The sequence below is a fragment of the Odontesthes bonariensis genome, chromosome 2 (genome assembly GCF_027942865.1).
Source record: "Odontesthes bonariensis isolate fOdoBon6 chromosome 2, fOdoBon6.hap1, whole genome shotgun sequence".
Lineage (NCBI taxonomy): Eukaryota > Metazoa > Chordata > Actinopteri > Atheriniformes > Atherinopsidae > Odontesthes > Odontesthes bonariensis.
This window is the reverse complement of record NC_134507.1, coordinates 42,178,304-42,202,260: the sequence shown is the minus strand read 5'-3', so window position 1 is coordinate 42,202,260 and position 23,957 is coordinate 42,178,304. Positions and strand designations below refer to the sequence as shown.

Sequence of the window (23,957 nt, the reverse complement as noted above, 5' to 3'; positions counted from 1 at the left end):
TATTGGAATATTTATTGAACATTTTGGCACCGTGTGTGGGGTTCTGTCTTCTGGGCGTCACTCAGCTGCAGAGATGATCGAGTGGCAGTTGCCTGTGAAGGAAACAGGTGTGAGTTTCAGGAAGTACAATAGAATAGAAAAATATTTTATTCATCCCCCAGTGGGGGAAATTCAAATTCAGTAGGCCATGGTTTGGGAAGACAGAGTAAATGTGTCTGTGCAATAATAGTGGTGCAAAATATGAGTCGGTGTAAATGGGCCGTTTACTCACCAGTCTCTTCTTGTGTCCTCTCCAGGGTGTTCGGGCAAATGCTTCCCCAGGGGTCTGAACACAACAAAGTTTCCATGAGAGGCCATGAGATGAGAATGTGTGGGGTGTGAGGGTTGGACCAGTCTGGTTTTAGGTGTTAGAAAATGAGTTTTATAATTATTGCACAGTTTTGTAAATAGATTTATTTTTAATAATCTAGTGTGTTTTGGATGTTTCTGCTTGCAGGAAAACTAAAGGCAATTTATTTATTTATAGAGCAAATTATTTATTTATCTATATCATATTTATTTATCAATCGTTTATTTATAAAGAGAAAGCAGGATTATGTTGGATAATAGCAACACCCCTGTTACATGGAAGTGTTTTAGCCCGAAAGCTGAAAACCTTTGTTAGTTCCTGGTCTTGATGTGAATATTGAATAAATAAACAAGAAAAACTGTCTGTACTGTACTCCGCCTTGAGTGTCCTTATTGAAATTCAGTCACTCAGTGGCCACAAGCATAAATACACTAAGAGAGAGGAGCAGCCATCAACGAAGGATAAGCGCCTGGAGAGCATGACTGAAGTGGTTGATGGATTGAGAAGTCCTATCAGGTCCTAGAAAAGTCTGGTCTGAAAGACAGCATGAAGGAGCCAACTATGCAGCACAAGAGTGGGTGCCGAGTGCAGGTCTACCACAACCCCAGGTCCAAGCTGTGTAGACTCTGCCTAGTAGCAGAGTGCAAGAAGCAAGCAGGTGTGACACACAAGGAACATAATTAAATGGCTGCAACAAATTGTAAATGGTCAATGCTTATATATGACTTTTTAAACTTTAAGTGCTTTCCATGTGTTTCTCATCCAGCCATTCACATAGACTCTCATACAGGACTTCTTATTTTACAATGGACTGTTGCTTGTTTTTAAATTCATTTAAATTATCTTATTTGTTTCTCTTTATATTCTTATGTATTTTTAATGATTCTTCCACTCCCTGCTGCAATGCTTTTATTTTATGTAAAGCAATTTGAATTGTTTTGTACATGAAATGTGCTATACAAATAAATTTGATTTGATTTGAATCTACAATCACACAGATTATATTATAACGGGAGCAATGCAGGGTTCAATGCCAAAGACACTTTGACATGAAGATACAGTGAAGATTGACCTGCCAACCTCCCAGTTGGAAGGCTATCGATGCAAGTGTGCAGGAACTTCTGCAAAAAGCATAGGTTGGAAGTCCCAAAGTCAAAGCAGGGGATACCTTGCTGATATGTTGTCGTCATTTCAGCAAGTTATTCATTAAACTTTCTAAAATCTTTTTAACAAACTAGTTGGGAAAATTTACTTTTGTAAATATGTTGCCTAATATTTCTGCACACTTGCATATTACCACAAGAAAGACTAAACTTATCTTTCACTTTGTTAACTGTTCAGGTTTGAGGTTACTACTCAACTATTAAACCCATGGTTAGACTAACGATGGTGCACACTTTTTACTGACTGAAACCTTTGTGTTAGTTATGAAAGTGGTCATTGTTTAAAGTTAAGGTCATATTTATTGAGTATATAAGCCTTGTACACGTACATTTGTAAATGTCTTGTATTATGCATGCAACAGGTTAAAAAAAGTATGCAAAGTAGTGGATTAAGTTAAAAAATATTTTTAAAAAAAGATATTTTTGATGGCAAACCTGCCCCTGGATTATGTAGTCATTCACAATTGAGAGGCAGAGTGGCAATCTGGAAATCCTTTATTATATTGGTGTTTTTTTTACAGGTATTCAAACAACAGAGTCTCTTAGCTGGAATGAATCAGTGGACCATTATTACTAATTGCAAGTGATAGAAAATACTGAGTGTTAAAAAACAGTGTTTAGAAATGTAAAAAGTCTTAGTTCTTTTACAATTCTAGCCATTCAAAACAGTACTACTGGAAGGAAGTCAGAAATAAATTAATTCTAAAGTAAAATAAATCATGTCCATTGATGACGGCGTGTCTTACAGTCTTTGTGCAAACTGCATCCCTTGGTCCCCACATGATCTTCTTCACCTCTCTATTCAACTGAACTGGGGTGTGTGGTCTGAGTCAGGCTATCCATGGCAGACAGGATGGAGGAGAAAAACTGGTCATTGGAGGTCTGCAGAACTCCAGACTGTCTCTCAATAAGCAGCAGGGTGTCTCTTAAAACTGCAATCAAGGAAACGAGGCACAAAGTATATTTAGGCTCTGTGGGTTAGTTGAGGCTCAAGTATTTATTTCAATAGTTGTTAAAAAGGTAGTATGTGTGTGACTGACATGGAGATGTGTTGTTGATGCAGCTGAGGAGACGATATCCAGCATGCAGAACACAGGAAGTTATGGGCTGACGGCTGCTCACCTCTCTCTGAAAGCTCTGACAACATGATAACACATTAACAACCAAAAGAATGAACATTGTAAAGAGAGGTTGGTCAGCATTGACTTTTTTTTAGTTTCTTTTCACCTTGATATGTAATGTAAAGAATGTAACTGATCATTTGTTTGGTGTTCCTCCACCATCTTGTAAAATGCTCGAGCCCAGAGTCAAAAACAACTGAAACCAAAACTGACATGGCCTGCAGCCAGTTTGCAACCTATAGTAATAATGACCAAATTAATTAGTGGATCCAGCAGAAAAGCTTGAGCTATGCGAAATTTGCTAATTTTTGATTCAGGAACTCAGATAATTTTTTCACAACAACAAATGTGTAAAGATGCCTCCCTGTAAGGACACGTGCACCTAACTGTCTGGTAAATGGCACTTCATTTTGCTCAGTTTTGTACATTAAGTACTGTCACGATCAAAACAAAATATGTGTTGTTAACAGAAATACAGTATGCAGCAGTGATCTTAAGGCTCAATTCTTACCTGATACTCAGCCAGAGATGACTTCACACTGTCTATGTCCACAGTGGGTGTAGCAAGCTGCTCCATCCTTTGTGAAACAGTATACAGCTGCTGGATGAGCAGTTCCAGATGTGAACAGAAGATCTGAAACCCAGATAACATTCATAACTGATTTTGATATATAATGATCAACATAAAAGGGCTGCATGGTACCTCTGGTGGTTAGCACCGTTGCCTATCTGTGTGGAGTTTGCATGTTCTCCCCGTGTATGCATGGGTTCTCTCCGAGTACTCCGGCTTCCTCCCACCATCCACAAACATGCATGTTAGGTTAATTGGCGTCTTTGAATTGTCCCTAGGACTGAGTGTAAGCGTGCATGGTTATGCGTCTCGTTTGTCTCCGTGTGACCCTGTGATGGACTGGCGACCTTTTCAAGGTGTACCCTGCCTCTCGTCCAATGACAGCTAGGATAGGCTCCTGCCACCCTGAGATGGATTAAGTGGGTATAGAACATGGATGGCTGGAGGATCAACATAAAGGTTGTGAAATATGGTGGTATTGGTGATAACTGTAATTAGAAAAAAAGGAATACCGATATTGTTTTATTACAGCGTTGTCAACACTCTTGCTTCTAGCACGAGACAACTGCTTTTAGCCACCCTCTCACATTCTCACAGTGCCCCAACAAACCAAATAAAAGATAACTGCATCTAAGCAAAATAGAAAAAGGAAAAAAAATATATCAATCAGCATTTCTGCTTTGTGATTGGTATACCAAATACAGAAACAATTTCAATTGGACACCAATCTTGATAGGCAGCTCTCTCCATCCATCTTTTTAATAAGGGGTGACTGACACCTCAAATACAGATAGATACAGTGGAAACACTGAGTTTTTCCAGATCAGTCAGAAGGAAAGTAAGAAATATCCTGTGTTTCTTGGAATCTGTACAAACAAATTAGTTTTTCCATCTAGCAGCAAAAGAAAAAAAAGCATCCCATTGTTAGCATAAAGCATACTTTGTGTAATTATTGTGTAATTATTTGCCTACTAATACTGCAGGGCCAATACATTACAAGTTTTAGTCATCTGAAAATACCCTCCATCTTTAACTGTCCATGGTTACTATGGTAACAATGTGTATCGTCTCTGTTGCTCTGAGTCAACTTGATCCATTTATGCTGTTTCGATTTTGAAGATGCCCTAGTGCATATTGACAATAGCAACACTCAGGATTAACAACGTTTAAACAGGTTTAATTATCCAATTTATTTTGTGATCTAAATGGATTTTTTTCCAATTTTTCTAAGTTCCCTGAAGCCTTAATCAACTTTGGGCTACATAATTCTTCTATAAAATAATTTTCAATATGAAATTGTCTTTCTACTACTAATAATTTCCTGTTCTGATGAACCCAGGTATTTACAGGTCTTGAGGCATTCTTGGTTTTCACCAAAGTATACACAGCATTTCATCATCAGTGTCCTTTAAATAGACTAAGTACACTTTTCTTAAACCAAAGTTTAAATTGCTAATAAAATAAAATGTTTTTCCTAACTTGTAAATTACTCTGCTAAACTCTTAAACATTGAGTAGCATCATGGTGAAAATGTCCATCTTTTATATATAATCTATGTGAAAAGCATTTTTTTGACAAATCAGTACACAGAAATTCTGATTTTTATCCTTGAAATCAGAATGCAGACAATAGTCTATATTGTCCATAATCATCCAGACTGTTCTGTATGTGAAATGAATCTCAGAAAAGGTCACGAGTCAGCAGATAAATTGAAAAAAAAAAAAAAAAAAACAATTTACAAAATTTTGCACACCACTGGATGTCAATATGAAAGCAGTGCATCCCATTCTATCGTCTCAGAATTTTTAGAATATCGTACTGACTTGCAGTGAGACTGCTGAATCTAATTTCAGATTGTGGATCTACCTGGATGTGTTGCATCAGAGTGTAACTGTTCTCCTGATCCTCCTGGTTGTTCTTCTGGCTGTCAGACAGGGTAGGGCCAGACAGCCGTTCCATCAAATCCTCCACCTCTCTAAGATAGGACTGACTAGGTTCCCCTCTACTAGGTTCCAAGCCAGCACCAAAATTGCTCCTCACCGTCTCAGAAACTCTGTGATTGCCTGCCGTTGTACAAATGACAGTTTGGGTGGTAAGCGATACATTTACAGTGAGGCGACATGAATTATCTATTGTAAAACTGGGCATTTTGACCCTTTTAAGAGCGTACAGAGTGCAAAATTTGAACATCTATCTAAAGCTCAAAACCTTTTACAACAAATACCTGTCTGACCAGCACTTCTTTGCCCTCTCTTATTTCCTTCTTGTTTGTCTTCCTGCAGCTCTTTAATTTCAACCATCTCATTGTCGTCTTCAGCTCCCCGTTTCCCCAGCAAGTTGAAGGAAGACAGAATGGAAGTTGTACCACTGTCAAGCGACCCAGTGCTGGCTCTCCCAGGCTGGCTTAGCTTGGCTGTCACCTCCCTTACCTAAACAAAGGGACCACATGCAATTTAGCCATCTTTCTGCTGGAACACAGTCAATGTTTTCAGCTTGCAAAGTTTTGTTTTTTTCTGTTTCCATCTGTCCTACCACAGTGTAATGTTTTCTTTCAGTATTGTACATTAAAAGCTAATGAGGCATCCACTGTGGTAATTTAGACATTTAGGCAGAATGATCTTAATCTCTTAAACCAGTATAATTAATAAGCAAGTTTATGGTCATCTTAACCACTACGCATAAGATTTTGTTTTCAGTGACGTCTGGTCCAAAGTAACACACAAAACTGGGTTGGTGCTGCGATTGATAAACAAAGCTCAATTCATTACTTTCAATCATGGAAACCCAATAAAGAGCCTAGAAAAATACTACACAGACTGTTCCTATTCAACACATATGCAATGACATTTATATATTTTAAAAAATTATTTTAGTATTATTATTGTTTTAAATTATATAGCTGTTGTATAATTTAATTTATTCTTGTATTTTATTCTTTTAATTTTAATTATTTTTTTCCTGTACAGCACTTTGGTCAACTGAGGTTGTAGTAAAGTGCTTTATAAATAAAATTGGATTGGATTATATAACATGCAAGTAATTCAAAGCTGTATATTGTACAACAAAAATTTTAATTAATAAAAATTCTCTAATTCTCTGAACCATAGTGAATAGATGCATTTCTGCATGATTACTTACAAAATGTGGTGTGATATTTAATTAGGTTGCAGTTAAATTCAAATTACACAAAGAAAAAAAAAACTAAACAAACTAATAACTAACAAAAATTTGCAATTTCCATATCTTCTCTTAAAATGCAGTCACTCACGCTCACAGTGCAGGGTGGGAAAATGTGGACATCCTTACTAATGACCACTGCAAAATATCCAATTAGGAGCACAAAACTGGAAATGAGGGATGAATTGGTGTCCCTCCTTACAGTGCAAATCAAAACTGTGGACACTCTTTGCTGCTTGTCTGCCGCTTGTTAAATAGCATTTGAAAATTTGTCAGAAGTAAAAAGAGCCGTTGTTCAAAGGTTTTTGTGCACATACAAGATGAAAATAGAACTTCATGATTTTAATTAAAGGAATTATGGGTTTTTTTTTGTTAAAAATTATGCATTCCTACATAAAAACCTTATCGGATCATAAAAAAAAGACAAAGTAGTGGTTGTAATGTTTGTGCCCTTTTTCTGCATTTGGGCAAAGATGGATCAATTGTGGAAAATGCTGCTATAAATCAAAGCCCTGACCTTACTTCGGGAACAGAAATGTTGCATGAGGACCTGAAGAAGCAGTTATAGGGGAATCATCAACATCCCTACATTAAAAGCTTTCTGTATGGAGGAGAGTAAAAATTCCCCCAAGCCAATGTGCAAGACTGATCAACAATTATTGGAAGTTGTTGGTTGTTAAGCAAGACGTGGCAACAAATTAGAAAGCTGATGTTCACATGCTTTAGCTTTTCGTGTGAACCATATTCTACTGGCCATTTCATCCAGGTTAACAGCAAATGATTAAATTGTTTAATTTGTTCAAATAAGTCACCTTGATCTATCATCGGATCCATTCCATCCTGATTGATAGATCTCTGGGAAATTAACGCTATAGAGAATGCTCTACTAACGACTGGTAAAGCATCTGCAGTAGCTTCCTGCAGATGTTAAAGTCTCCTCAGGAAATACACTGTCTGCTCTAGGCATTCTTAGAGCTCCAGTCCAGCTTCTTGTTGCTGTGGTGTTGGAGTGGGGACGCATTGAGGGAAGGCTTCAATGAGGGTGGGGGGGTTTGTGGAGTGGTTGAACCGGTTGAAGAACTGGTTCAGTCCGTTTGCTTCCCCCACCTTTGCTTTTGCCGCATGCCTTTGTGTCCCTGTCGGCTCTCACTGCCGTGAATCCTCTCAAGTCCACGTTAGCATCCGGTAATGCTGTCCATTAGCCACGACTCCATGATGATGAAGAACTTGCACTTTCCAAAGCAGACAGCTCTTATTTTGTAGAGAGTTCACATTCCCCATAATTATGGAAGGAACCGGAAGTTTTAGAATGCATCTGGTTGTCCACTTGCCAAGTTTTTAGCCTAGCACTGGCTTTGCAGCCTCGATATCTCCTCCTCAGCTCTGCTAAGCTGAGGAGTCCCTCTACAGCACCAGTCAGAATCTAAAATTATATTTCTTTTTAATCATGTGGAAAATCATCGAAAATTCACAAACCCAAGCCCTACTCCACATGCTCCATGACACAAATTGGGACAATAATTTCTTGAAAGAAACAAACAAAATTCCTTTTTTCGCTCATGCACTACGTTTTGGGGCAAGGCACTGGACACAAAGGAGCTTCAAATTTATTAGTCATCCAAAAACAAGACAACCCAGGGTTGAGACCAGGATGCAGAGTTGTAGTCTTAAGCTGGATTTATATAGTTGATGCATTGCTCAAGGCGTGGGCGGCCCGTGACGTCAAAATGACGTTTCAGGCCAGGCGTGCGCCATGAAAAGGCTGCGCAGTGCGTTGTCGTGCAAAAGTCGAATTTTGTAACTTTGCGCGCGCTCAGAACGACAAACCGGATGGACCAACTCGAAAACAGGCTCACAGCTGACGGTTCTGTCATGTAAAATACATTGTGAAATTATTTGTAAATACATTATGTCGTTAGGAATTTGCTGTTGTTTTATTCACTGGAAGCGGCTTTGAGTATTAGCGCTATATAAAACCGATCTATTATTATTATTGCATCCTGAAAGGTAACGATAATTCCCAAGTGTGTCCATTGAAACACTCTAACAAACAAAGGGTAACAAAACACACTAGGTTCTAAGCATTTCATCTTCCGGATACTGCAGCAGTATCATTGATGACAGTGTTCCTGCTCTTGACAGGGGCATTGTTTTCTTCTCGACTTTCGTCTTAGAGTAGTTAGAGGTAACCTTCACGTAGCAGCGACACCTCTGTGACAGAGAAAATTGCAACTACTGGCGCATCCGGTTACACCTTTCCTTACTCTCTCTCCCCCCCCCCCTTCCCCCTCATATGACATTATGTACATTTGGCATAAGTGTCATTTGTCATTAACTTGTCTTTCTCCGTCTCAGCAGGTATCCTTTGAATGGTGTTTGTTGTCACTTCTTTTCTGTTCTCTCAAATTCTAGCTGGTCAAGGCAGATGGCTCGATGGCAGATGGATCCTGAGTCTGGTTACCTTTCTTGAGTCTGGTTCTGCCAGAGGTTTCTTCCTCTCAAAAGGGAGTTGTTTCTCTCCACAATCGCCTCATGCATGATCAGGATGGGGGATTGGATCGAACAGAAGTTTCAGTGCAAACTGTTGGTTTCCTTATCTAGGAAATCGTTTTTGTTTTTTTTTTGTTTTAAATTGGCTCTGTATGTATGAATTGGACCAATTTGGAATTTAACTGAATTTAAAGAAATTCATTCATAATTCTTAATCATCAATTTTATGAAATATCAATAGCTCTCTCTAGACCCATATAGCCCAATTGCTGCTAATAACTAAACAATTTTTTTCCATATCCATAAAATTGTTGAGCAGTACAATTACATTGGTGTACACCTGAGAACAGACTGGCTCGAAGGACCAACGCAAATGCTATGTACTGGATTTTGGCAATATTCTACCAGTCTGGTGGCAAATTTCATCTACTGTGCTGTGGTCTACCAACAGTCGCATAGGTTCTAGCAGGCTGAATAAACTTAGAAAGTTGGGAACATGGAGAAGGACAATATATACTTAAGTCAATGAGAGGCCATTGAACAAAATGCTCTCCATCATGGACAATCCATCCCCCCACTTCCAATGCACATTGCAGGGACAGCGAAGCTCACTCCTCAGCAAATGTTAAGCTTGGTGCTACAAAGAGCAGTTTAAGAAATCATTCATTCTCTTCATCATTTTACCGTACAACTGCTCACCTCTGAGTAACAAGTAAACATACCATTCTCTTCTGCACTACTGTCTGTACATTCTGTTTTACTTTACCATTTGCCCATTACCTTTCTGTCTGTCTATCTAGCCTTGACTGTGAGTGATTGCTTAATGTGTTCAACAAAGAGGAAAGCATTTTGTGTTCATTTAGGCAAATTGTGATTGTTCAAAATTGTGACTTAAATCAAGATCACACCACATTTCCTTAATAATCAATCCAGAAATCTAGGTAATTTCTAAGGTTCACAAACTTTCTTGCAACTGCAAAGGTCAAATACTATTGGTTGCATATGGTGATAACTGTTAACCAAAAGAAACAGCTGCCTGGCTTAGTAGTTGTGTTTCACACAATCATGACACCAATATGTCCACAAGTGTCTGCAAAACTGACCTGTCTGAAAAGCTGTTGCATGACCTCAAGCTTCTCTGGAAGAGGCCGGAAATCCTCATCAACCTCCCCACAAACACACTTGGCCTGTGGTAGAACACTGGTGGAGTCGATAAAAGAAGCGGAACTGGAAGAGGACTCAGTATGGTGCCGATGATGGCAACCAGCACTCTGGTGTTGATTTGTTCCACCTCTGTCCCTGTTGTGGTCTAAACTGTCCAAGGACAAACCTATGGGATCAGTAAGGGAAAGTGGGATACTGGAGAACAGACCATCTGATGATCTTGTGAAACCCTGAAAGTCAGATGACCCGTAACATGCATTTATGGTACTTCTTTCTTGCTTTGTTTCTTGGGTCTGCACTGCTCTGCTTAAAGAAAAGTTGAACCCCAAGAGACTGGTTGAGCTGCAAAGTTGGTCAAGTTCAATTCCTGAGTCCTGTAGGTTAGGGTCTGTCATGGGAAGAGAGCCTCCCTGCATCTTGGGTTCCCTCACACTGTCCACATGTCCTGGTCTTAAAGGATAGGTGTAGTCCAGCAGGGCCTGGTATTCTTTGTTTGGATTCCAGCCTGCAGAATGCCTGTTAGGAGATGGGGGCAAAGAGTTTGGAATGGCACAGGTCCAGTAGTTTGCCTGATAGGAAGAGGCAGAGCCCTCTTTTGAGTGTATCCCAGGAGAACTTAGCTTGGGCTCTCCCCCATTACTACCTTCTCTCTCCCATAGCCTAAGCCGAGTATGGCCTGGTCTGGAGTAAACAGAGCGAGGAGTGTAGGTAGGATACAGGACTGTGGAGGCAAGTCGTGGCCTCAAAGGAGGATTTAGTCTCTGGACCTGAAGAATGGAACTCATAGGGCTCTGCTGAGCGGATTTGCTGCCATGGCAAGGTGATCGTAAAGTGGGTTTTTGACTGCACAGCTGAGTCTGGATTCCTGAGACACTAAAAGGTGAGGATGAGGAAGTTGAGATATCACTTTGAGAACTCTCTGGATTTAGCGCAACTCTTGGTTTTGTCAGGTATTTCATGTTGTGTTCCCTTTTGTCCACAACCAGCTGTTTTTCCTAAAAGGCAAAACAACCCCCCCCCACACACAAATTTAAAATGACTTCCTGTGACATTTTTGTTTGCTTTAAAAAAGTATCAACAATGATATTAGTACTTAATAACAAGTTAAACATTACGTGCAACTTATTAACACAGGTCAAACAACAAAACAATCATAAGTAATTAAATAAACAAGCAATTAAAACAAAGATCTACAGACCATATGTCTCTCATATATATATATATATATATATATGCATGTATTCTGACAGACACCCTCTCTGGAATTGCCATTTTAAAATCATGTTACTGACTTGTTAGTAGTTAATTTCATATGACATGAGATATTTCATCAGGTGTGTTTTATTCTTTTTGAGTTGCAAAACCTAACTTTGAGTTTTTCTTACCCAAGTCCAATTATTTTTTTAATTTTGCTGAAACTGATAAGATACATATATCTAAAATTCCCATTACATTTATATGATCAAGAATATGAGTGGAATGGTTGAGAATTCAAAACATGCAAGAATTGCTTCCTTCTTCATCCTCCTCACCTTCTCTGTGAGCCTCTGTGGATGTGTCCCCTTTAAAATAGGTACATGTCGTTCTGCAGTGAATAGTGGCTTTCTCATCACATATTGTCTGTCTGTCAGATACCTGGCAGTGCTTGCCATAGTCACATTATTGTGTGGCTCCTCTTTGCCCTTTCTCTCATTTTTGTCTTGTTCACCGTCTTCTGTAGATGGACTTGGGTGTTTTAACTCTGGAAAATTCATTCTCGATTGCTGTCTGCATCCATTACCCTCCATTTGACAAGAAAAGTAGGAGGGCTCTGTCAACTAGGGAAATATAAATATTTTACATGATCTTAATTATCATTGGGTTCAATCATGCACCTTGCACAGTGGTAGCAGAGTTTCCCGTCCAGAGTCCAACAAACATTACTTCGTTGAGTTGAGACCTGGAATAAAAGAACATAGTAGAGTACAATAAATCATAAAGAAAAAAAGAAGAAAATTTTGCATCGTAATAATAGATTACAGTAATGCTGCTAAATCTGCATTCAGTTTGTAGAATTATCAATTAACTGAAGACATATTTGACATAAAGGTATTGAGAATAATAAAAAGACAGAAATCACATAATGCATTTGAAATGCATACAATGTAAGCCAGAAACATTATTGACCCAAATCCTAACATTTTGTTGAAAGACAAAACATCATCAGTATGGACTTGTGTTTGGGTCCATCCAATTGGCCCAAATCCAATATTTGTTGTTTTTGCTTGTTTTTTTAAAATACCTAAAAACTCCATTGCCATGAGTTGAATGCTTGGGTTGAATAAAAGATGAAAGAAAAAAGGGGGAAAAAGCAGTCAAAAAGATCTTAAATTGGACAAATATATCAAGATCAGATTTATTGTCATCTACAGGGAATACACAAAATTTGCCCTCCGCTTTTAACCCATCCAGGTTGGCACCTGTTGAACACACACATGCACAGGGTCACACACTCAGAGACAGATGCCATACACTGGAGCCGTGGGCAGCCAATCGCACTGGCCGGGGAGCATGGGGGTACGGTGCTGTGGCAAAGAGGTGGACCGACACCTCCAGCTGTCAGTTTCAATCTTTTTGAGTTGCGAGAGTGGGAATCGAACCGCCAACCGGCTGAACAGGCCAATAACCGGTTATTGGACAACCCACTCTAACCACTGAGCCACAGCTCAACATATGGTTACTATTGACTCAACTAGGCCATTCAACTGGACAATCCTTATAACAGTTTACATGCATGCGCCAGAATGGAGTAATTTACTGCAGTATATCCGACGCCAAAATGCAATGGGAAAGATATTCTGTTGTTTCCAACTTTCTTTGTCGATGATCTTTTTACATGCAAGTTTAGCTGAATTAATTGCATGGACATTGTCTCCAATTTACTTGAATGGTGATTGTGTCAGTACATATATTAGGATTTTAGTCGGAGTAGATGGACAGTCTGAAAAAATGCTTTACTCCAGGTCGACACATATTCTAAATGAGAAGATTTTTCATTGTGTGGGTGCGTGGAACTAATGTTTACAGCGCTGTTGCTTCCGGAATTTGCACCTATAGCAGAAGCAACAGACCGGCGGAGCAACAAAACGAAGCGAGGTGTGGCAGTATTTCACTCAACTGGACAACAAAGTGGGCTGAAGCTAGCTTACCACGGTTCTACCAGCACGTTGAGGACTCTCTTACTAAACCGTCACAAGAATGTTGCACTTCAGGAGCAAAAAAAAAAAAAAAAAAGGGATGGAAAAACAACGTAAAATGACTGCTTTTACTGGATCTGTCCACTGTAGTGGTCAACAGGCCTACTTTGAACCTTTCCGCTGATTCACAACATAAAACAACAACTCGTCTTACTTTTCTTTTTGACCAAAGATTAAATAAAGTGCAACTCCGTGAAAAGAAATCTTGCCAAGTGGCTAAGTGTTAATTCTTTCTATTCAATGTTTGTCCCTTTATAACACAATAACGATACAGTATATAGAAAGATTACAACCAGTCTTTATATGGCCACAGATTAAAATAAGAAAAATAATAAGTTGCCCATTGCTCTGAATGTCATGCACTGAGCTTTCCATGCATCACGACCATGACGAAAACAAGTATTTTTTATGTAGTTTGTCTGAATTTACATTTATGTTTCTGCATTTTCCAGCTGCCCATACCAGCGCCACGTACTGTTGTAAACAGAGAAACTCGTGCTGAGGGCAATCATTGGTGCTCATCATAGCGCTGACTAACTGAGTGTTTGAAGACCGACATAATCAACTAATTATGGTAATTCTCTATAGTCAGAAACTGGAAGAAGGTGGCCATAAGAGACCCTGTCCAAAAACTGTACTTTGTTTTCACCCCTCCCCTACTCACTTCTACTCGATCTATGCTGTAGTGCTATCAGGAGAGCGATTGTATAACAATAAGCGAATATAGGGATATAGGCAGCCACCTAGCGATAGCTGCACCTGTTACGGTGTTTACTGCTCGTAAGCAGGGGAGTGCTCGGTCTGCTCTTCGGTCTGCACAGTTTACATTGGACGCATTGATATCAAGGGAGGCAAAAATAGCGGCAAGCGATGTGAGGTCTGACTTTTTCCTGCACAACGATTTTGTGATGCAAATGTATTACTCTTTTGAACGCATATTGTTTTGAGAAGCAAGACGCTTTATCTTTTTAGCCCCAGCCAACTAGCCGGACTACCTTCGTCAACGCCAAAACGAGGCTGGAACTCGGCTCACAGGACGCAGCGGGGGGTAAGTCAATGTTCATAAATGATATTGCTAATATGGGATGTCATACAGCTTCATGTCAAAAGAGGCGAACTATCCCTTTACGTCACATGTTATATCCTCCTTTTATAAAACTGAACTTCAAAAAAACGAGGTTTAAAAAGAACAAACTGCATGCTCAGACCTGTCTGTGCTCACAACACCAAGAAACAAGAATCCTCTATGTCCAATGGGTCTTCTAGACCAGCAGTCAGATACTCAGACCCATGGACTTGTCATGTTAAAACCTTAAGACACTGTGCTCAATCAGCTGCCTTATTATACCAGGAATTGAGAAACAAAAATCCTGCAATGTGACGTAAAAGTGAAAATTTCAAGAACATCTGCAAAGTTTTACCCAAAGATTACTTTCAACATTTTAAAGACAGATTGAGCAGAACGTTCCTCAATTTGTTTCACCAATACTTTAAAGTATTCGTGAAATTAAGTATTTTAAAGTATTGGTGAAAGGAAGTTGTGTTATGTTTGTGTACATTTTAGTTATTTACATTAAAAACACACTGTTTTTGGTAGTAAAATAAGAGTAAAAAAAAACAACAAAAACAGGATTCCCAAAAATTTAAATGGAAAAAACGGAATTTGGGGAAAAATAAGATGGATTTTATAGGGCCCTACAAGCTGTCGTAATATAGAATATAAAATACTTTATTCATCCCAAGAATTCAAATTGTTATGTAACTCAATTAATTATATATCAATATATATCAAAGCAAATAATAATAAATTAATTAAATTTGAGAAAAACATCTTATCAGTCAATGTTAAAAAGCCTTATGGATGTGGGGACAAAGGACCTCCTAAACCTCTCAGTCCTGCAGCGCAGTGAGATGAGCCTCTCACTGCAGCTGCTCCTCTGTCCTGCCAGGATGCTGTGGAGAGGATGTTTATTGTTCACCATCATAGAATATAACTTCCTTCCCATCCGCTGCTCCACCACAGTTCTGAGAGGGTCCAGCTTATCTCCAGTTTATCGTCCAGTACCGCCCCCAGGTATTTGTAAGACTGCACAGTCTATCACCACTTCCTCAATGCAGACTGACTGGCATGGTGTTTTAGATCTCCTGAAATCCACCACCAGCTCCTTGGTCTTGGTGGTGTTCAGGAAAAGACAGTTCTTTTTGGTCCAGTCAGTAAAGGCTTCCACAAGGTCTCCTGTCCACCGCGCACAAATACCCCTACAGTTGTATCATCAGAATACTTCTGTATGTGGCAGGACTCTGCGTGGTATCTAAAGTCCGATGTGTAGAGGGTGAAAAGAAAAGGAGCCAAAACAGTACCCTGTGGAGCCCCATTCCAGCATTCCATAAACACATCTCCCCATCCTGACATACTGTGGTCTGGCAGTCAGACAGTCTATAATCCACGACGTCAGGGAGGGGGTCACACCCATACCTAGAAGCTCGTCTCTCAGTATGGGAGGCCGTATGGTGTTGAAGGCACTGGAGAAATCAAAGAACATGATTCTTACATATGAACCATGCACATCCATATAAGCATATGCCCAATGCAGCTTGTCCAGAATCGTGTCTTCCACTCCTATGCGTTTCTGGTAGGCAAACTGGAGAGGGTCAAGATCTTCAGCAACCTGGCGCTCCAAGGTATTCATTATACGAGATGTCTGAAGTCATTCAGCTCCACCGGTCGCCCAAATTTGGGCACGGGTATGAGACAGGAAGTCTTCCACAGCACTGGGACTTTTTCCATCTGAAGGCTCATATTGAAGAGCCTTTGAAGAGGGACTACTAGCTGTCCTGCACAGTCCTTCAGAAGCCTTGGACACACTCCATCTGGGCCTAAAGAAGCCTGACCGAAGTTTCCTGAGCTCAGCTCCCACCTATAGTTAGAGACAGGGGGAGCTGCTGAGGTTGTAGCGGAGGGATGGCGGTAGAAGTGATGTTGGTGTCAGTCACAGAGATGGGGGTGTAGTTACTGTAGTTATTGGCTTAGTATCTTTTTATACACTATATAACAGTATACATTAAGTGTCGTTTTGGCATTTAGAACAGTCCAGAGTTGATGTTATTGCACGCAACAAAAATAAGTTAAAAAAAAAGAAGTGGCAATAGTTGCCACTCTTTATACTATACTTTTTTTTCTTTTTTTTTGATGATATTATCTCAAGATCTTGAATACCAAAGCTTGATAAAAAGTTTGTTCATCTTGTTTTCATAACATAGTAATGCGTTATTAAGAGAAAACAAGCTTTGGATAGTCAGGATCACAAGGAAATTATGATGAGGTCAAAAAATTAGTGGTTCCTGTGTCAACTTCTATTTTTTTTGTTCATTATCACTGTCAAGACAGGTGGGGAAGCTCTATAACAGTAAGTCAAGGCAAGCATGTGTAAGTATGTTTGCTACAACTGAGTTGAATAAATGTCTGTTCTTGAGCAGTGTTGTTTTCGTCAACGATGACGATGACGAAATCATTTTGTTGACGCCACTTTTTTTCATGATACGAGACGGTGACGAGATAAACATAGCTCTCTGATGACGAAAACATGACGAGACGTGTGTGAGTTTTCGTTGACGAGACGAGAATGGACGAAAATGTTAGTGGGTGATCTGTCAGACGTTTAAAATGCATGACATTTCTGCTTATTGTGTGTGTCAATTAAAACCTAAAAAGTATCTGCTGCGGCACCTTAAGGCTCGCCATAGGGATATTTTTTCGAAGGTAAGTTACAAATGCTGTTAACATAATCGATAAATTTCATAGTAAGCTAATACATTAGTACGTTTTCCACATACTCCTGGCGCAAATGGGCTGCTAACTTCAGGCTAAAGTTAGCTTTTGTTACGCTAACGTCAATTCATTATGTGTGTGTTACTTTAGCAGCATGTTTAGCCATGTTTACATTCAGTGACGGTGTGGTTATCTCTTTGTGTGTACGTTCTGTCAGCACGTAACTTGATATGTTAAACAGGTCGAGTTACTGTTATACGTAGAGTCTGCTAGCTTTAGCCTAAAAGCCACAAGTGACGTTGTGCAGCCCTAACCAGGACCTGTGCGTTTAGTGCGCTTACAGTAAAGTTGGGACACACGCACAGTACAGAATGAAAAATCAGAAAGCTTTAGTATAGGGTCAGTTAATAAGCTATGTATTTTTGTTCTGCTTGATTGATAGTTAAGACCATACTATTTTCTTAACACGGTAGACTATACTTATTTTTTCTTTTTTTTTTGACTAAAACTAGACTAAAACCTTTTTGACTTTTCGTCGACTAAAACTGGACTAAAACTATCACATATAGAAGTGACTAAAATGTGACAAACTAATAAGCATTTTAGTTCAAAAGACTAAGACTAAATCGAAGATGGTTGTCAAAAACAACACTGTTCTTGAGCACAGACAAGTGTTGTCTGTGGACATACGAGTTTGACCAGGGGCAATCCCACTATTTACAGTGACGGAAGTCGAACTTTCCTAGGACAAACTAACAAAATATATCAACCTGCTATATCAACAATAGAAGCCTTGTTATCTCTAGAAAACTACATAAATGTATCCATTGTCACGATAAAACAATTATGTCATTACTCTCTTAACAATGACATAATTATACCCTTAAAATTTTAATGTTTGTTTTTAAAGCTCTTAACGGCCTTGCCCCATCATATTTAGCTGAGCTTTTAACAGTCCGCAATCCTGGTAGAGCTCTGAGGTCAACAAATCAATTTTTGCTGGAAGTGCCCAGGTCAAAATACAAACACTGGGGTGACCGAGCCTTTTCTGTCGCTGACCCCAGGCTCTGGAATAAGCTCCCCGTTGAGCTGCATCTTATTTCTGACCTGGGCCTCTTCAAATCTAGGCTAAAAACCTACTTATTTAGGATTGCTTTTAATACCCAGTAGTATGATGACACTTTTATCTTGTTTTGTCTTATTCGATTTTGTTGTATTTTATTGCTTTCACTGTTCTTTTATTGCTTTTACTTATTCATTACCAGATGTAAAGCACTTTGGTACACCACAAGGATTGTCTGTAAAGGGCTGTAAAAATAAAGTACATTTATCACTACAAAACAAGCCTCAAAATCGCGAGATAATGAGATAAGTAACTTGTGATTTCAGGATGATGATTTTAGCAGTGTCCATTAAAAGCAGCACCCTCAGTAGTACTATAAGTCTTGTCTCATTTCTTTCTAGTTTGGCTGGTCCTGCATCTTATAGTCAGGTGCGATTTAAATCAAAATGTATGTCATTTAATATGTTTTTTAATGTTAATCCATACTGATGGACATAAACCAACGAGTAAACATTGTTATCTACAGTCATGAGAGGACACTGTAGGCTTGTGACAACTATATGCTGCTCCTGTACCCCTGAAAGAAAATCCTATTCTGCAGGTTACAAACTGCAGGTAGTAAAATATGCAGAGGCGTACCTTGTCAACAGGCAAGGCAGGCAACTGCTTGGAGCCCCGAGCCACTAGGGGGCCCCCCGAGAGCTGAGGTGCATTCAATCAAAGATTGTCTAGTTACTTTATAAACTGTCTCAAACAGTGGCGAACGTTCGTGGTGAACATGTTTTCTTTGAACAGTTAAATTTAAATGATTTAGTCAAAGATTGTCTAGTTAACATGCCATTCTATAATTCCATAATTGCATTGTTGACTTCGTCAAACTCACGTCAAGTTCCACTGTAGGCTATGTTCGCGGAGAACTAGCCCCTCAGAGTGTTTGCGATCGTTGGCAACGTTCGCCGGAAATGTTTTTGCTTGGGGCCCCCACAGACTCCAGAATCACCACTGAAAATATGCAGCCGAAAACGATAATGGAGCAGCTAAAAGAAAGTTTGGAGTGAGTGAGAAACTTGCGACGGATTGGCGAGAAGCAGAGGTTACTTTTACTGCGATGAAGAAAACAAAGAAAGCTAGATGGCCGGAGCTGGAGGAACGAGTCCACAGGTGGGTGCTGGAACAACGTCCTGCCGGGAGAGGCTCATCAACGGTGCAGTTATGTCTCCATCCCTGGTACTTGCCAAGGAGATGGATATAAATGACTTTGCAGGCGGGCCTGGTGTGACCGCTTCATGCAACGCAACCCCCTCTCTATCAGAGCACGGACAACGGTAGTGCTGTGCGATATTACGATATATATCGTAGTGCGATATATAAAAATGTCTACTGTACGATATAGCCCTCTATTGTTTATATTGTTTTTTTTTTTTTTAATTAAAATTACACGTTGTATGAACAATGAATGAAGGCTAAATGTAACTACAGCAACGCTACCACTTTGCGGTAGCATTTTTTTACATGACCCGCAAAGAATCATTTACTGCAGTGCTAAGGGAGCATGCATGGATACAAACGACAACATGGCACAGGCGGAGAGCTTGGTGGAGAGTACGATGGAAAAAACAATGGAAACAGAACCTAGGGAGGAATTCGTGCCGAAAAGAGGGAACCGGAATTCCATAGTGTGGTTCATTTAATTCAAATAGTGCGATTTAAAAAGTCAGACACCGACCAGACAACGGTAATTTGCAAAACATGCCGCCAACAAGTCGTTACTAGCGATTTGAACACGTCTAATCTGTTCCATCACTTAAAGACACGACATAAAGAACAGTACAGAGACAGCGTGAAGATGCGACAAACTACCTCAAAACCACAAAAGAAAAAAAAAAAAAAAAACAAACACACCAAATGAGCCTGAATGAATCAGACACTGCCAAATCAGACGCCATTGAAAAATTCAGAAATTGCCATTCATTTCATATATAAAATTTTAAGAAAAAAATAATAATATTATTTCGGGATATATATCGTTATCGGAATATAAAATTTTGCCCATATCGCACAGCACTAGACAACGGTGTGTCAGAAACTGCCAGCAGACTTCTAAGCCGAGGTCGACAGTTTCCGTGAGTTCATTGAAAAGCAGGTAACGGAACACAACATGTCACAGGATCATGTTATCAACATGGACATGGTCCCCCTCACGTTTGACTTCCCCATGGGCTGAAGTGCTATTGCGTAGCTGAATGACTCTTAGTGTGTTACGTTAACACCTATTCAGCCTGTTGTTCTGCGTGCTATTGTGTAGTTGAATAACTAGCCTTTCCAGATTAAATGTCTATTCTGGGTCTTGGATTTTGTGAAATTAATTTCTAAATAAATGCGAATAGACCGGTGTGATTTATATATGTTTTTTTTCTCCTCTTCATGACGCATGTTTTGACTGATGCGACTAATAGTCCGGAGCAATTTATAGTCCGGAAAATACGGTAATCAAAAGAAATATCATGTATTAATGCCCTTCAGAATATTTTGTTATTGTTTATCAAAACTACTTGTGTTTTAGTACATGTGTGTCATTAAAGCATTACAAATACAGTAGTTCTCACTCAATGGCAGGTACACATGTTGTGAAAGTGTTCATTAGACAGCACACTAGTTGAAGGGCTCAAGGACATTTTGAGTAGATTTGAATGGGATGGTTATAGAATCCTCATTCAAAAGGAAAAGCGTGAAGACAGTGAGGTGCAGGCAATGCTGGAGGAGGTGGAGGATAAGTTCTCTCCTGTTGATGTTAGCAGTTAGGAATCTGGTTGTGAGGACCATTTCTGGGCTCAGGTTGGTGAAGATGAGGGCCATTCAGCTAGCTAGCTTATTTGTTGTTCTCAGATGCTTTTACATCACAAAGATCACTATGCAATATCAAAACAACACGAGTTACATTTTTTAAATATATTGTCAGACAAGAAGATTTAGTCAATCTTTCAGAATTCACATCCATATAAACTTGTTGTGTATGCTTTCAAATAGCAACCCTTCTATTGGAATGAAGACAAGTTTCGATGCAATCTGTTGGTTTCCTTAGCTAGGAAATTGTTTTTGAATTGGCTTTATATGAACGAATTGGATTATTTTATAAATAATTATGATTACAATGAATTGAATTCCAATTGGCTTGATTTGGACTTTATTATTTAAGTGCCTTGAGATGACATTATTTGGCGCTCTATAAATAATAATTTATTGAAAATGAATTGAATTCTATATTGTTGACGTTGCTGGACAGAAACTAAAATGCCTTTAGGCTAGTACAAACAACCAGGGGCGAGGCTAGGGTATTTTTAGTGGTGCCAAGGCACCACCGTGAGATAGCTCGGCACCCCCTGGCTCAGCACATTTTTAAAATATTATATTGCGCAAAAACACATTTTTTTTTGCTCAAGGATGCATTATTTTAGTGACCATTTTATTTATTTTCCAGCATTTGTTTTTGTTTTAACTCTTTACTCCCAAAATAAATGTTGAGTTATCTTCAATATTTGTCTCAGGTAGGGGTGGGCGATATGTATCGTTTGCGAAATTATCGTGAATGTTGTTTTGACAATGAGTAATTTTGCAATATCGAGATATATATATATATATATATTTTTTTTTTTTTTTTCCCAATCGCCAAAAATCAATAAAGTGCAGCGCCAGTGGTCCTCTGCCCTTACCACGGCGCCACGCCCTGCTTTTAACACTCTAATTTTTTCAAAGTAAACGCTTCGGACCCAGCGGGACACTCAGCTAAGAGCATCGAGGGGGGGCCGAGAGGCCGGGGCTGGGACAGCGAGAGGCAGGGGCTGGGACAGACGGTAGCTCGCCTCGCACCGGACCGTCAGCTCGATCACGAGATCCAACTACGAGGTTTTTAACTGCAGCAACTTTAAGATACGCTATTGGAGCTGGAATTACCGCGGCTGCTGGCACCAGACTTGTCCTTCAATTGATCCCCGTTAAAGGATTTAAAGTGTCCTGTATTGTTATTTTTCGTCACTACCGGCTCCCCGAGTCGGGAGTGGGTAATTTGCGCGCCTGCTGCCTTCCTTGGATGTGGTAGCCGTTTCTCAGGCTACTTCTCGCGGTTATCTAGAGTCACCAAAGCGGCCGCGGCAGCCCGAGAGGCACCCCGCATGGGTTTTGGGTCTGATAAATGCACGCATCCCCGAAGGTCAGCGCTCGTTTTGCATGTATTAGCTCTAGAATTGCCACAGTTATCCAAGTAACGGTAGAGCGATCAACGGAACCATAACTGATTTAATGAGCCATTCGCAGTTTCACTGTACCGGCCGTGTGTGCTTAGACTTGCATGCTTGTGTTCATTTTATTGTGATCTTAATGCAAGTTTTAATTTTTTTTTTAAATATCGTCAAAATATCTTTATCGTGAAAATCCTAAAAAATATCGAGATATTTTTTTTTGGCCATATCGCCCACCCCTAGTCTCAGGCTCTCTGTTATCCCTGTCAAGCCACAGTCTTTTGAAATGAAGAGGTCAAAATTGAATGTTGTAGGGGAAAACACTACTCCAAGCAAAACTAATGCGGCTCCAAAATTTATAAATGTACTAGTTCGCCTCAATTAGTGAGAAATAATGTGAGTCTGTGAGCACTGGGGGCTGGGCACCCCTAAAGACCAGATCCTAAAATCGCCCCTGCAAACAACACTGCACGTCAAATACGTATGACACGAGATACCCGGAAGAATTCGGAGGTAACCGTAGCAATAAGCAACACTAAAAGTCGAGTGACCTACACAAAGCGAGCACCCATTGTCGTGTACAGATGTGCCCATCTTATTGTCTTACGTTTTTAATCACGTCCTCTTCAGCATTACGACCAAGGATAATATACTTCAGAAAATCAGGGACAGCAATCTACAGAATGCTCCATGGTGTCGCTGGTTTCGATGTGCAACATGTTACATTCGTTTAGCGGATCACCAATGAAGCAAATGCGCCCCACCACAGTTATTTGTAACCGTCTTGTAAATTGGAATCTCTCTCCAAACTTCCGTTAATATTCCTAATACTTCTAATTTACATAGTATTTGACATTTTCCACAACGCCTTAGTGTTGGCGTATACGATCAGCGGAAGTCAAATCATCTTCTTTAACATTAAAACTGTTGTATATGAATGACAAAAGTCTAACAAGCATTTGTTTCAAACCAATCCAAAAGCAGCCATTGCGGCACAGAGGTGCAGCTTAAACAAAGGCGATGAATATTTACCTCGTTCGGCGGTGCAGATCAGCTCGGAGCGCCCAGCTGCCATGGCGTTGGTCACAATAGCTGATGTGTGACGCTGCCTCGTTCCTCTGTCTGCGTCAACTTCACGGGTTCCTCTCAGCTCCGATGTTGCCTCCATCATCATACGGTGTAACTGAGCGCAAGTATTTTCAAATTAGCGATAATTAGTGCCTTTGCTGAAGGCGGGGCTTGTTTTCTCTACACTAATATTATGATTAATACATGCCTTTCTAAAGATAATTATCATATGGCATTTGTGACATGTACAGTGTTTATGAAATGAGTAGCAAGCATTTTAAAACCAATAAATCATCCAAAGGTCTACACTATCTGTTGTAAACTTTAGCACATTGTCTTGTGAAAGTTTTAAAGTAACAATGGTATTTCTATTGTTGTGAAAACACCATAAATGCAACTTTAATTTTAAAGAGGGGAAGGGCTGATGTGACTCTTTACTCCTCCTCAGAGCTAAGAATAAAGAGTACATTTATATTGTACCATTACTGATGTAAGAAATAAAAATATCAGCAAGTACAATTACTTTTACCACCATTACAGTGAATGATACG

At 39.6% G+C, this 23,957-nt stretch overlaps 1 protein-coding gene across 2 annotated transcripts; it reads right to left on the bottom strand.

Moving 5' to 3' along the window:
- Positions 1–3: 3 nt before the first annotated feature.
- On the bottom strand, positions 4–23,505 carry cep68 (centrosomal protein 68). Of its 2 annotated transcripts, XR_012772740.1 has the most exons (10): positions 23,371–23,505; positions 11,568–11,974; positions 9,975–11,030; positions 5,429–5,633; positions 5,071–5,267; positions 3,145–3,267; positions 2,553–2,649; positions 2,259–2,444; positions 272–325; positions 4–92 (listed from the first exon to the last, which is right to left on the bottom strand). XR_012772740.1 is itself a non-coding variant. In XM_075481778.1 (8 exons), exons 2-8 carry the CDS (start codon positions 11,820–11,822, stop codon positions 2,311–2,313), a joined length of 2,067 nt encoding a protein of 688 aa, XP_075337893.1. In that variant the 5' UTR covers positions 11,823–11,974; positions 23,371–23,505; the 3' UTR covers positions 1,990–2,310. The 2 variants fall into 2 exon arrangements, 1 of the variants encoding a protein (XP_075337893.1); XM_075481778.1 differs by lacking the exons at positions 4–92; positions 272–325 and having other exon boundaries at positions 1,990–2,444.
- Positions 23,506–23,957: the final 452 nt, after the last annotated feature.